General features: G+C 39.6%; 1 protein-coding gene across 4 annotated transcripts; it reads left to right on the top strand.

Annotated features, from left to right (window-relative positions):
• Positions 1-2,468: 2,468 nt before the first annotated feature.
• On the top strand, positions 2,469-12,486 carry LOC146389780 (Fc receptor-like protein 5). 4 transcript variants are annotated; one of them, XM_084913059.1, is made up of 8 exons: positions 2,469-2,526; positions 3,127-3,162; positions 4,765-5,028; positions 8,214-8,459; positions 9,027-9,037; positions 9,189-9,287; positions 10,586-10,670; positions 12,166-12,486. In XM_084913059.1, the coding sequence occupies exons 1-8, from the start codon at positions 2,496-2,498 to the stop codon at positions 12,207-12,209; spliced, it is 816 nt and encodes a 271-aa protein (XP_084769185.1). In that variant the 5' UTR covers positions 2,469-2,495; the 3' UTR covers positions 12,210-12,486. The 4 variants fall into 4 exon arrangements, with proteins under 4 accessions (XP_084769185.1, XP_084769177.1, XP_084769168.1 ...); XM_084913051.1 differs by having other exon boundaries at positions 9,186-9,287; XM_084913042.1 differs by having other exon boundaries at positions 8,543-9,037.
• The last annotated feature ends 1,025 nt before the right edge of the window (positions 12,487-13,511 follow it).

The raw sequence follows: 13,511 nt of genomic DNA, 5'->3' as shown, positions 1-13,511 counted from the left end.
TCTTGAAAATTGTCCTCCTAAAACGAGAAAAAAACACACACACACACACACAGTGCCTTGTCTTTTGTAACCAAGGGGGGTTACGTGGGGAAGGTATGTGTTGTAAACTATTGTTTATTGTGTGAACGTTGTCAGTAAAAGGGAGCGAGAGGAGGTGTCATGGGGGGTCATTTGTGATGAGCTAGGATACCGAAGACACCTCCCTTGCAAGTAAAAAAGATCGATCGCTGTTGCCTTGTTTTTCTTTCACGGGAATAAGTTCTGGGATCAGCGGGGTCTGACTTTAGACCCAACAGTATTTGTTTAATATGTGCATTGAAGGACATATCCTGGTCAAAAATGACTCCAAGGTTCCTCACAGTGTTACTTTCTAGTCCCTGTCAGTACTCTTGCTGCACCCTTTTGGTCAGATAGAAGAAGTGGTATCCAGAAGTTCTACCAGTGGCTTGATGAAGCTGGACTGAAAGGGAGGCACTAATCATGGCAGGGCAGGAAAAAGCTCTGAGCACAAGATCCACAGAAGCTGGGGTCTATTTCCCTTTTCTCACCTCTGCGGAGGGTCTTTCCTTCAAGCTTGGGTCCTCTACCAGAGGCCTGAGAGCTTGAGGGTCATGTGAAGTATCTTAGCTCTTATAGAAATTTCTGATGTTGTTCCTGGGAACCCCCTAGCTTGGGAGTCACCACACCAATTGCTCCAATTACCACTGGGACTACTATTACCATCACACTTTTCTTGAGTTCTTCTCTGCTCCCTTGGTACTTCTCCAACTTCACGTGTTCCTTATTCCTGATGTTGTTGTCATTTGGTATCACTAAAGCCATCATCCTCTGCTTGTCCACCACCACTACTACTGGGTTAGGGTGTTCCTTTTATATCCCCTTTCTGCTAGCATCTTGCACCCTGCTGTTATGTGCTGAATTGTCTCAAGGGCATCTTTACACAGCCTGCACCTGGGCTTGTGCGAGGTGTGGTAGACCCCAGCCTCTATGGATATTGTGCTCAGAACTTGTTCCTGTGCTATCTATCACTGTAAAAATATATATTTAACTGTGCAGCCTCCTCTATTTTCTGTCGCACAGCTCTATTTCAGAATCTAATATAATCTAATATAAATTTTAACATGTCCTATCTTGAGTGATTTCCAGTTCACATGCGCGAGAAAGGAGGGACCACAAATTACAGAAATGACAAAAATGTTCCAATGAGTTACTTGTATCCATGATGTATTACTGTAGGGTCTTTACCTTACAATATAAAGCGCCTTGAGGTGATTCTTGTTGTGATTTGGCGCTGTATAAATAAAATAATTAAATTGTATTGTCAGTAATGTTGCACATTTGGATTAAAAGGAATTGAAACCTGTGTGGCTTTGTGAGTTTGTCTTTACTGTGTCTGCAAATGTATAGACATAGTACATCGTTACACATTTATACAGTCTCGCACAGCTCTTGTCAGGCACACTGCATTATAGTTCGTTTTTTAAACTTAAATGGTAATACTCCTTACACTAACATAAGTAAAATAAACAAACAAAAGATAGTGTGATACCCAGTCTTCATCCACTGAGATTACAGCCGATACAGGTATAGATCAAACGACAATGCCACGAGTTTTCAACTCATACTGGTGAATTAGCTCTAGCTGCTAATTGTTAGCTTCATGGTTATTGCTACCAATGAATATATACTAATGACACATAAAGGGGGTTAACGGACAACTTTCCTACATTCTCTGTAACCCCGTTGACTTATCTTTAAACACAGCTCAAGTTATTTACTCTCTTGTATCTGCTTACCTGCAAATGTATAGACATAGTACATTGTTACACCTTTATACATAGTCTCACACAGCTCTTGTTTGGTTAGTGGTCATTATGGTTAGTGGCCGGGCTTGTTTACTACTGTGAGAGCTGCTCATTTCAGGAGATACTCCCTTTTGGTAATGGAGGAATAACTACCCTTCCAGCACTGTCTTATTGGAGACTGGGGCACACATTATTTTACAACAATAAAAAAATAACATATTTGAACAATCAGAACATTTTAAATAAATATTATATTGTAAATAAAATGGGGGATGTGTTGTTTTTGTCCATAATGCCTCTCTTGTCCTACAGTATTTATAGTGAAACATCTCCATCTAGTGGCCATATATAAACCATGTGTGAGGATGGTGTTAATGTAAAATGTGAATCATAGTGTTCCAGTCAGTCATCAGTGTGTCTCTGCACAGCTGTAACTAAAATGTGTTCAGAGGGCCTCAGTGTCTGAATGGTTCCAGTTCAGCTCCATAACAGCAGCGTCCCTGGTTTGATTCCTGTGTTTCAGCTCATATCTGCCTCTCTCACTGAGGGGGACGTCCACTAACGCGCACACACACACTAACCACTCACTCTATTTGAACCAATAGAAAGCTGGTGCTCAGAGGAAGAGGGCGGGCTTTACTTGGTGTCAGTGAGAGAAATGAAAAAAAGCTCAAATGAGTGAGAAGGACGATGAAGGAAACATCTGTGCTGTGTCTGCTCTGTAAGTAGAATCTCTGTGTTTGTTTGAATTCTTGTACTTTGACTGTCTGCTCTCCTGATAACTGATGATGGAGGAGAAGACATGAAAAACAAATCAGGCTGAATTCAAGTTCAAAACACCATGAGGACCAACTGCAGGTCTGAACTGACTCTTTATCTTTGCTCAGGAGTCGAGGAAACACAGCAGGCAGTGAAAAGATCAAATCATTCACTCATTATATCAACACAGCTGCACAGTGGACACATGACTTTACTGTGGTTTCTTTTAGGAGTAGAGGACATTTTGTATTATATGAACAGTGTAGTCAGTGCACATATTTATGATCACAACAATTACATTCAGTGCTGTTTCTGAGATTAAAAAAAATAATAATTAAATTTGAGTAGAGGAGCTTGAACAGCATAAACCGTAGGAATATACATATGGGATGTTCTGTTTTACTATTACACACTTCCCCATCTTTTGTTGTCCAAATGTTTTTGAAACATATTCCTGTCATCAAATAGAAAATGAGCAGATATACCAGAGAGAGTTTGTGTGTTTGTGTGGAGTTGTTCTTTATGTTCACCTCAAATGAACCTGAGTGTCATTTCTCTTTAGTTCTGATCTCACTGCTGAGCTGCTCAACAAACCAAGGTCAGTAATCTTTTGTCACAGTTTAAACCTGATAAATGTGGTAACACTTTATTACACGACCTGCGAATAAGGCACAAGTACCCTATACTTGCATGCAATTTGTGGGCAACAAGGCGCAACTACCCTGCAACAAGAAAAGTGATTATGATAGTTTTAATTTTATAGGTAATATATAAGACAGACTTAATAGTGAAACTTCCATTATGCAGAAAATTACTTAAGCAGAACCAGTAATTACTCGGGTTGCTGCGATACTTAAAATTATTTACAGAACAATCTGTATCTCTTTCCCTTTAAAATACCTGGAAGTTAGAAAATAGATGAAATTACGTGACTCCATAACACGGCCCACAACCCAGTAAGTACTTACAGTGTACTTGTTTCATTGTTTCTTGCAAAAACCTGATTTGTTGCCCGCAAAATGCACATAAGTACAGGGCACTTGCGCAGTATTCGTGGGCAGAGTTGTAACGGAATACATGTATCGGCGCTACATATTTAAAATACAAAATATGAGTAACTGTATTCCGTTACGGTTCTTGTTTAAAAAGGTGGTAATCAGAATACAGTTACTTATTTTATGCAATAAGAGTCTCTAATACAGGGGTCTCGATCTTGTGACTGTACACTGTGTTCATGTCATTCAACTCCTCTCTCTGTCTCTCGCTAGCAAAGTTGACCCAGACAACAAAGTAAAGCTACTTTTCAGCTACGAGCCAGAGCATTCAGAATACGTTATGCTCATTGAGTAATGTAACAGAACAAATACATTTTGGGGCACATATTCTGTAATCTGTAGTGGAATACATTTTAAAAGTAACCTTCCCAACACTGGGTCATTTTATAAAATGTTGCTAGAAATGCCTGCCAGTCCTGAGATTGTTAATCAAAAAATGTATGCATTACACATTACAGATAGTAGTTTGTTATAATACTCAATACATTACCATGTTACCCTGTAAAATGACCTGAAATACACAGTCTCATAATTACCATTTAACAAAGATAAAAGCTAAGGCTACAGCCACACACACCAATACACTTAATGAGGACACATTAAGTGATTTGTATTGGTGATATTTCACTTAGCATTTATGTACAAATACAACACAAAATAAAGATGAAAACCGGTGCAAAGACACTTTAAAGTGATTACCACAGTGATTCTGTAGAAACATGAACAGGTAGAAATGGAGGCTGCAGCCTGACTGCTGATCAGTTTGTTACCTGTTGAAGTTCAGCATCTGGCTGCTGGGCTGGGGTCAGAATTCACTCAGCTTTAACATTACTCTGGATTCCTGGCTATATCTCCACAGTTTTCAAAAACTACAACTACTCTCTTCCTCCTGCCTATGGACTGAAATTAGTTGACTGTAGCACAAATGTGCCGAAAAAATTGAATTCTTTAAAAATAAAGAAAATTTAAAAGAAAAAAAACATTCTTTGATTGTTTTTTTCTTTTTCAATTCAATTTTATATTAATCCCATAGAGTCAAAACACAAAGCACATTATACTGTAAGATAAAGACTCTACAATAATACAAAGAAAATTTGAGCAAGCATTTGGGAGACACAATCAATTTTTCATTTTAACCCTCACAGCTCGTCTGACTGTGAGTCCCAGCAGCTCCCAGTTCTTTCAATATGACTTTGTGTCTCTGAGCTGTGAGGAGGACGACAGCTCTGCTGGATGGACTCTGAGGAGAAACACAAGCAAACAACAGAGGACTCAGTGTGCAGATGGGTGGGGAAAACCAGCTGGTTCTTCCTGTAACATCAGATATACTTACCCATCTGACAGTGGAGTTTACTGGTGTGAGTCCAGAGAAGGCACCGTCAGTAACATGGTTAACCTGACAGTTACTGGTAAGTAGATCAAAAACCACAAAGTGCTTTACAATTAAAAAAAAAACTGAGAACAAAAATATAAAACAGCATACATATAACATCATACAGCCTAAAACTAGTTAAAAGCTAATCTGAATAAATGAGAATTTAGTTGATTCTTAAAAGAATCCAGTGCTCTAAAGTATTTATCAACCCTGGTCTTAAAATGAGTTACAGGGACCATTAATAGCCTTCGACTACAAGAATAGGTGTTGCGTTCTAGAAGGTCAGAAATATAAGCTGGGGCTTGACCACACAGGGCTCTAAAAGTAAGGACAAAGATTTTTATATTAATTTTGTGCAGTCTCTAGCAGAAGCAGCATTCTGTGCTGACTGAAGATGGTCAAGATCCTTCTTATTCAAACACATAAACAGCTCTTACAATAATCAAGCTGTGATAAAATAAAAGCATAAAAAGTAACCACTAATTCAGCTTGTGAGACAACCGTTTGACACTTAGAAATATTTATTAGTTGAAAAAAAACAAACAAACACTGTTTCTGATTCATTCACAAGAATGGCTCCCGAGTTCAATTCAATCTATATACCACTAAATCACAACAACAGTTGCTTCAAGGTGCTTTATATTGTAAGTAGACCCTACAATAATACATACAGATAAAAACCCAACAATCATATGACCCCCTATGATCAAGCACTTTGGTGACAGTGGGAAGGAAAAACTCCCTTTTAACAGGAAGGAACCTCCAGTAGAACCAGGCTCAGGTAGGGCCGGCCATCTGCTGCGACCGGTTGGGGTGAGAGAAGGAAGACATGATGAATGATGTACTGTGGAAGAGAGACAGAGATTAATAACAAGTGTCATTCAATGCAGAGAGGTTTATTAACACATGTTGAATGAGAAAGGTGCCTGAAAACTCAATGCATCATGGGAATCTCCCAGCAGCTTATGTCTGTTGCAGCATAACTAAGGGAGGTTCCACAGAAGAGGGGCCTGAAAACTGAAGGCTCTGCCTCCTATTCTACTTTTAAATACTCTAAGAACAACAAGTAAGCCTGCAGTGCAAGAATGAAGTGCTCTAATTGGGTTATGTGGTACTACAAGGTCATTAAGATAAGATGGGGCCTGATTATTTAAGACCTTGTATGTGAGAAGGAGGATTTTGAATTCAATTCTGGATTTAACAGGGAGCCAATGAAGGGAAGCCAAAACAGGAGAAATATGCTCTCTCTTTCTAGTCCCTGTCAGGACTCTTGCTGCAGCATTTTGGAATAACTGAAGGCTTTTCAGGGAGTTTATGGACAACCTAACATTAATGAATTAGAGTAATCCAGGCTAGAAGTAATAAATGCATGAACTAGTTTTTCAGCATCACTCTGAGACAGGATATTTCTAATTTTAGAGATGTTGCGCAAATGGAAGAACGCAGTCTTACATATTTGTTTAATATGTGTGTTGAAGGACATATCCTGGTCAAAAATGACTCCAAGGTTCCTCACAGCGTTACTGGAGGCCAAGGCAAGGCCATCCAGAGTAAGAATCTGGTTAGATACCATATTTCTAAGATTTTCAGGGCCGAGTACAATAACCTCAGTTTTATCTGAATTAAGAAGCAGAAAGTTAGCGGCCATCCAGGTCTTTATGTCTTTAAGACATGCCTGCAGTTTAACTAATTGGTGTGTGTTATCTGGCTTCATAGATAGATAGAGCTGAGTGTCATCTGCATCTGATGATACTGCCTAAGGGAAGCATGTATAATGTAAACAGAATTGGTCCTAGCACTGAACCCTGTGGAACTCCATAATTAACATCAGCGTGTGAAGAGGACTCTCCATTTACATGTACAAATTGGAGTCTATTAGTTGCTGTAATTGGGTTCTGAAACTCTTCAAATAAGCCTCTGCAGATGATCAGTTAGCTGTTTGACAACTATTACTGACATATGACAACAATTATTGTATCTAAGCTGATCACCAAATCAGATAAAGTCTGAAAAACGAGACTTACAGAGTATTTCTGTGAGTATCTCCCCAGGTGTTGTCATGAATCCAGCTGTGTGCATATAAGATATGACCCCAAAGCAGAATCCAATAAACCAAAACTAAACTGAAAAACCCAGGCACTTACCAAATAACACTTAAAATAACAAAGTAGCCTTAACATAATACAAAAATGACAAAAACACATAAAACTCAAACCGCTTAGATAAAATGACCCAGGACCATGACAGGTGGACGATAGATTACAAATAACACTGTTTTTTCAGTTTTCCAGCTAGGATGGACAAGGCTAAGCTTCAGGCTTTCAAATGGATTTGAAGTCTGTCTTTGTCTTTGTTTGAATAATAGACTGGTGACATCTGAGATTTGGTTTGCCAGATGAACCTGTGCACCAAGGTATTGCTTGATTTCAATTATTCAATTTTCAGGGGCAATAATTCGTTTTTTCTATTTTATCAGAGTTCACCTGCAAGCAGTTGTCAGAGACACACTGTTTGCTAATACTAAAACAGTTTATCAAGCAGGACAACTTTAAATATTAATTTGGCTTAAAAGAACAGTAAAGCTGAATATCATCAGCATAGAAATGATAAGACGCATGAGAAAACGGCCTAATTATTTGCCTAGGGTGAAAATATACAAAACCTAAGAGCCTGTTAATCAAAATACTTTCATCAACAGTGCCAAAGGCAGAAATAAGCTCCAGGATAACCATTACAGTGGATGCAGCAGAGTCAACTGACATCAAAATATCACTAGAAATCACTAGAAACTTTGAGTAAAGGACTTTTTGTGGAGTGAAGCACACATAAACCCAGAATGAAATTTGTCAAAGATGTCATGTTTTTCCATAAAAGAAATGACTTGTTTGGCCACGTTTTTAAGAAGCTTTGACAAGAAAGGGATCTTAGAGATATGCCGGTAATTTCTGAGCTGTGTATTTCTACAATACAAGGCCATTAGCAAGAAAACAGATTTTAAATAACGCTGTATGGATAAAGTCATTTGGGCAGGTAAATAATTCCATTTTATCAAGTAAAGATGAAATGTCATATAGTGTCATCGGATGAAACACATTCAGAGACTAAGAGAGTGGAGAGCCAGGAACAAAGGTATGACACTGGTAAGCTGAGTGTGTGGAGTTAGTGTTGATGAAGCTGTGTGTAAATGGATGAAATGCTGTAGTTTGTCTCTGTGTTGAGGTGGATCAGTGATCCTGCAGAGTCCTGTCCTCCCTGTGATGGAGGGAGATGACGTCACTCTGCTCTGTAAAACAAAGACCACTCCCTCCAACCTCCCAGCTGCTTTCTATAAAGATGGCTCCCTCATCAGGAAGCAGCCTACAGGTCACATGACCATCCAGCATGTTTCCAGGTCTGATGAAGGCCTCTACAAGTGTGACATCAGCGGTCATGGAGAGTCTCCATCCAGCTGGATCACTGTCACAGGTGACACACTCACCTGTCTGTGTTTCTGCAGGTTTCAACATTCACAATGTGACAACTTGATGACTGTGTTTGCTTTATTTTAGACAAACACACCACCACACCTCCACCTACATCCACCACTACATCTACACCCACCACCACAACTGTCAGATCTTCACCCACCTCTATACATACATCCAGCACCACAACTCCACCCACCATCACACCCTCACCCACTGCTACCAAATCTCCATTAATAACTGCTCCATGCACGACAACCACACCTCCACCTACATCCACCACTACCACACCTCCACCCAACTATACACATACACCCACCATCACCACACCTCCACCCACCAGCTCACATTCACTCATTGCCACCAAATCTCCATCAATAACTGCTCAAGGCATTACATCCACACCTCCATCTACATTCACCTCTCTTCCTGGTTCCACCTCCATCACTCTTCATCCATCACGCTCTCATCCTCTTCTCTCTATGATGTTGGTCTCCTCTGTTGGATCATCCTGTGTTGTGGTTCTACTGGTGTTACTGGTTCTGCTGGTGAGACGATGTGCTCACAGGAAATCTGAAGGTGAGACTCAGACTTCCTGATTGTTCGTGTTTGAGATTCTTCAGTAGAATAAAGGTCACATTCATTATTATTATAGTTACAACTTTCCTAAATGCAACCTGTTTTTAGATATTTAATTTATATTATTTTTAATTTTGCATCATTTCAGCAGATCAAGAAGAAGCTGGAGAAGATGACATCATCACTTATGTCATGTACAGTTACATCCAATTATCAGATCCTCAACAACAGCCAATCAGAAAAAGCAAAGGTAGTACTGTGTTTCCATCAAAAGGGTTGAGGTTGACATTTAAAATTTTAAATATAATTGCAAAACTATGTGACGTGTTTCAAATGGCTGCTGAGTTGTTAGATTTGTTTCTAAAACAACTTTTTTGCAACTTTACAATTAAGGAACACTGCAAAGTAGGGGTGAGGATGTTTCAGAAATAGGGCATTAGTAAGGAACTTTCTCTTTGATTTCTTTGTTGTAACACTAATTTGTTGCTTCTTGGCAATAAATCTTATACTGTTGGAAAGTCTGTTTCTTCTCTTAAATGGCACAAGATTTGTAAGGAAAATTTGTGAGTTGAGCAGCAGAGTCAAGTATGTAGATTGTATGTGGTTGTGTTGTTCATGATGGCATGACTAGTACTCACAAGCTGATTCAATTCAATTCAATTCAATTCAATTTTATTTATATAGCACCAAATCACAACTAAAGTCGCCTCAAGGCGCTTCATAGATACAGAGAAAAAACCAACAATCATATGACCCCCTATGAGCAAGCACTTTGGTGACGGTGGGAAGGAAAAACTCCCTTTTAACAGGAAGAAACCTCCGGCAGAACCAGGCTCAGGGAGGGGCGGCCATCTGCTGCGACCGGTTGGGGTGAGAGAAGGAAGACAGGATAAAAGACATGCTGTGGAAGAGAGACAGAGGTTAATAACAGATATGATTCAATGCAGTGAGGTCTATTAACACATTCCACAAGTGTTCAGTGAGGTTGAGGTCAGGACTGCAGGCAGATCATTCCATCTTCTCAGAAAGTTGTGCCTGTGAAAGTTCTTGAGAAGATAATTTTTTTGGTTTAGTGTGAAGCCAATTAAGTCACAGAATGAACAGACCGTAGACCTTTGTCTGTGTTTTCAGCCTCTCAGACATTTGAACCATTTTTAAACTTGCATGTAAAACCACAGCAGCTACTTCCTGTTGATGACCCCAGTTAGTGTGAACCAGGTTAAGGTTTAAACGTCTCACCACAAGATCTAATGATAGTGTTCAATTCATGAGAACCCTTTTGCTTTGTGCTTTGTGGTATAGTGTGTGCGTTTGTATTATTAGAATATAGCAGCCTTGTGGTCATCCACACTTGTTTTTCACAGAATGAGCCGTCAGTTATTTCTGGTCATTATGAGTTTCACAGCAGAGGTGTTAACGTAGGAAAGCTGAAAAATGCTGCAGATTATAAAAATCGCTTAATCACCTAATCTTGTCAATTACTTTGCAGCTGTTGAGTAATAATATAACAGTGGTAGCTTCAGTAATTTTATATGCTTTATATTGCAGAGACTGATACAACTGTGGTCTACCCAGCAGTGGGCTCTGACGATGTCAGTAATGGACAAACAACCATCAGAACAAGAAAGCTCAGGTACAGTTGGGCTGTTTACCCTGTTTACCGTCATTATGCTAGGCTAAGCTAAGAAAAGTTTAAATAAAGTAATCCATGAGAACCAAAAGTGCAGGCTGCAGATTGCTCTAAACATATAATGATTTTTCTACTCTTGGGTTTGTATGATATCATCGATACCTAATATGGTCTCAGTTACATATGCTCCAGCCATCTGTTATTTCAACCTTTTATTAGTGATTGGCAGCAAGAGAGTAGAAAGTTGCTTTAAAGGGAGAGGAGCTAATACAGATTGTTTTAGACAGGATGAACTAAGGGGCTCCAACAAAGCTCAGTGTAAGCTAATGAAGTATTACCCTGAACTGTGAATCATGCAGAGGTACTCTAGTCAAGTCCAAGAATAAAAATAAAGAGCTGGAAATGAACACAGAACACAAATCTTCACAATCTGATTCAACAAAAATAAACTTGTACAGTGAAAACACAAGTTATAGTGCATGAACTTCAACAGCGTAGTGTTGCTTCAAATACAGGAAATGGTGCAACATATAATTGTGACTCTCCTTATAACCCTGCAGGTACATCAGGCAGGCAGCTGAAGTTGACGTGCAATAGCATGACACCTACAATAGTGCAGGGTCTATTTTTGATTGAACCTGCAAGAAACAGTAGATTTTTTTTTATTTGTTTCTCTAAAACTGCACACAACAGTTCACCTACAAAGTAAAACCTCTGAGCTTGAGAGAAAAAAACAGAGCACTGTTTCTGTACCCAGAGAGCAAAATGTTACTAGTCTTCAGTAGGATACGGTCCATAAATGTTTCACTAGGACTTTGAGATAAATTGAAACATATTAGCAAGATGTCTGACAGTCCAGTTGACTACAACTGAATAACTACAGAACATACGTCTGTCATTACTGCTGGTTATCAGTAGACCATCCAGGTATATATTGTGCTAGATGTATCTATACTTACTCTTGCTATAGTGAGAACACACGTATGCACTCAGTATTACATCATGAACAACCCACATCACCCTCTGCACGAGTCTGTGAGGATGCTGAGCAGCTCTTTCAGTCAAAGACTGAACCTCACTGACAAAGTAAAACAGGAATGAAGATCGACACAAACAACCATCAGAAACAGCAGCATAAATGAAGTAAGACATGAAACACTGAGAGGTGAGGCAGAGAAACTACAGACGGAACACAGAGGGAACTAATGACAAACAAAAAGTAAGATCTGAAGGTGAGAGAAAGAAACACTAAACCTACACTAGAAGAAATCGTGTGATCAAAGTTAAAGGTCAGCACAGATCTGTGGGCTCCAGGTTTGAAGAAGCAGTTTAAAGTGTGAGCAGTGTGGACGCTCTGATTTGTATCTAAACTGGTTCCCAGTAAAGTCTGAAGTGGGACTGTGTGTGATGCAGAGAGGTGGAGATTGGAGGTCTTGATTAACCTACAAAGCTTGTAATCATGTTTCCTGTTGTTTGAACTGTGTGTGTTTGTGTTCAGACTTTAAACCAGAGCCAGACGTTGTCTACTCTTCACTGAAGTAGTCCACCAGTCCAACCACTGACATCCAGCTGCTGGTCTCTAACTGGTCCCCCCAGCACCTCAGATCAGAGAACATCCACATGTTACAGATTTTATGTCTTTTTATCACTGAATTAGACTCTGATGATGCAGAACTACTTAATGGAAATCAGTTACTTAATTTATTGGCATGCAGATGTTTTATGTCTTCAGTAACTTACAACAAGTATCCCGTTGTTGTTCCTTCCCCTTGGAAACATTTATATTGTCTCACTCAGTAATATAAGATTAAAACACAGACTTGAGTGTTGTAGTGTCTGATAAACTACAAATTCATGAACTCAGACTGGACTTCCTTCTGAATCACATTTCCTGAATGAGCACAGAGCTCAGTCCTGTTAAACTTTCAATGAAGCTTAAAGCCTCTCTGAGGTCAAAGTCATCATAGGTCAAAGGTCAAAGTCATCATCCAGTTCTCTAATTTGGAGAAGCAAAACTGTTTTGGGTAAAACAGTCCCACAGCTCATGGTCACAGGTTGGGTTGGGCAGCCAGTTTTGCTTTGCCTCTTTTGTTCTAATGCAACAGAAAATGATACAGACAGAGTATAACTGAAAAACTCATCAGTTCCAGAAGGCAGATTTGGAAAAATAACTTTAAATCTGATCTCTGAGTTCAATAATATCAAACTTTTCATTCTAGTTAGTTCAACCCACTCTGTGTATTACTGTGTCTGCTGATAACTTAATGGATGTTCAACCATGTATGATCATAGTTCACTAAGTCATGAAGCAGGAATTATAGATTTTATTCTAAGCTGTGAACTTTTTTTTATTCTAACTGTGAACAAACAACGTTTCTGAAATGGCAGCCACTTCACAAACGCATGGCACAACATAGGGACAAAACTCGGCTGTCCATCTGCATCTAAAGGACAAAGGACACTCTTTCGAGGATGCCAATGTTCACATTTTGGACAGAGAGGACAGATGGTTTGAAAGAGGAGTGAAAGAAGCCATTTATGTCTACTGTGAGCGACCATCTTTGAACAGAGGCGATGGTTTACGACACCAACTTTCTGACATCTATAATCCAGTTTTGAGTTCCCTCCCCAGACGCCTTAACGCCCACTCACATCCTGGGCCATCTGACCTCAGGACATCACATGATAGGGTGGGGCCAGGTTTCACAAAGAGCTCACCCGAAACCCTGGCTGATTGTGAGCTACACCCGTTTTCTCACCTTGGCTCATGTGATTAGGTAGAGGTTCAATAGGGGGTTCATTGTCCCTCTTTGGGGGAAACTCCCACTGGGTTTAAATCTGGGA

This window comes from Perissodus microlepis, chromosome 3, assembly GCF_051167445.1.
Source record: "Perissodus microlepis isolate ML-2025 ecotype Zambia chromosome 3, ASM5116744v1, whole genome shotgun sequence".
NCBI lineage: Eukaryota > Metazoa > Chordata > Actinopteri > Cichliformes > Cichlidae > Perissodus > Perissodus microlepis.
The sequence above is the reverse complement of the archived record's forward strand: the minus strand, read 5'-3'. Positions and strand labels throughout refer to the sequence as shown.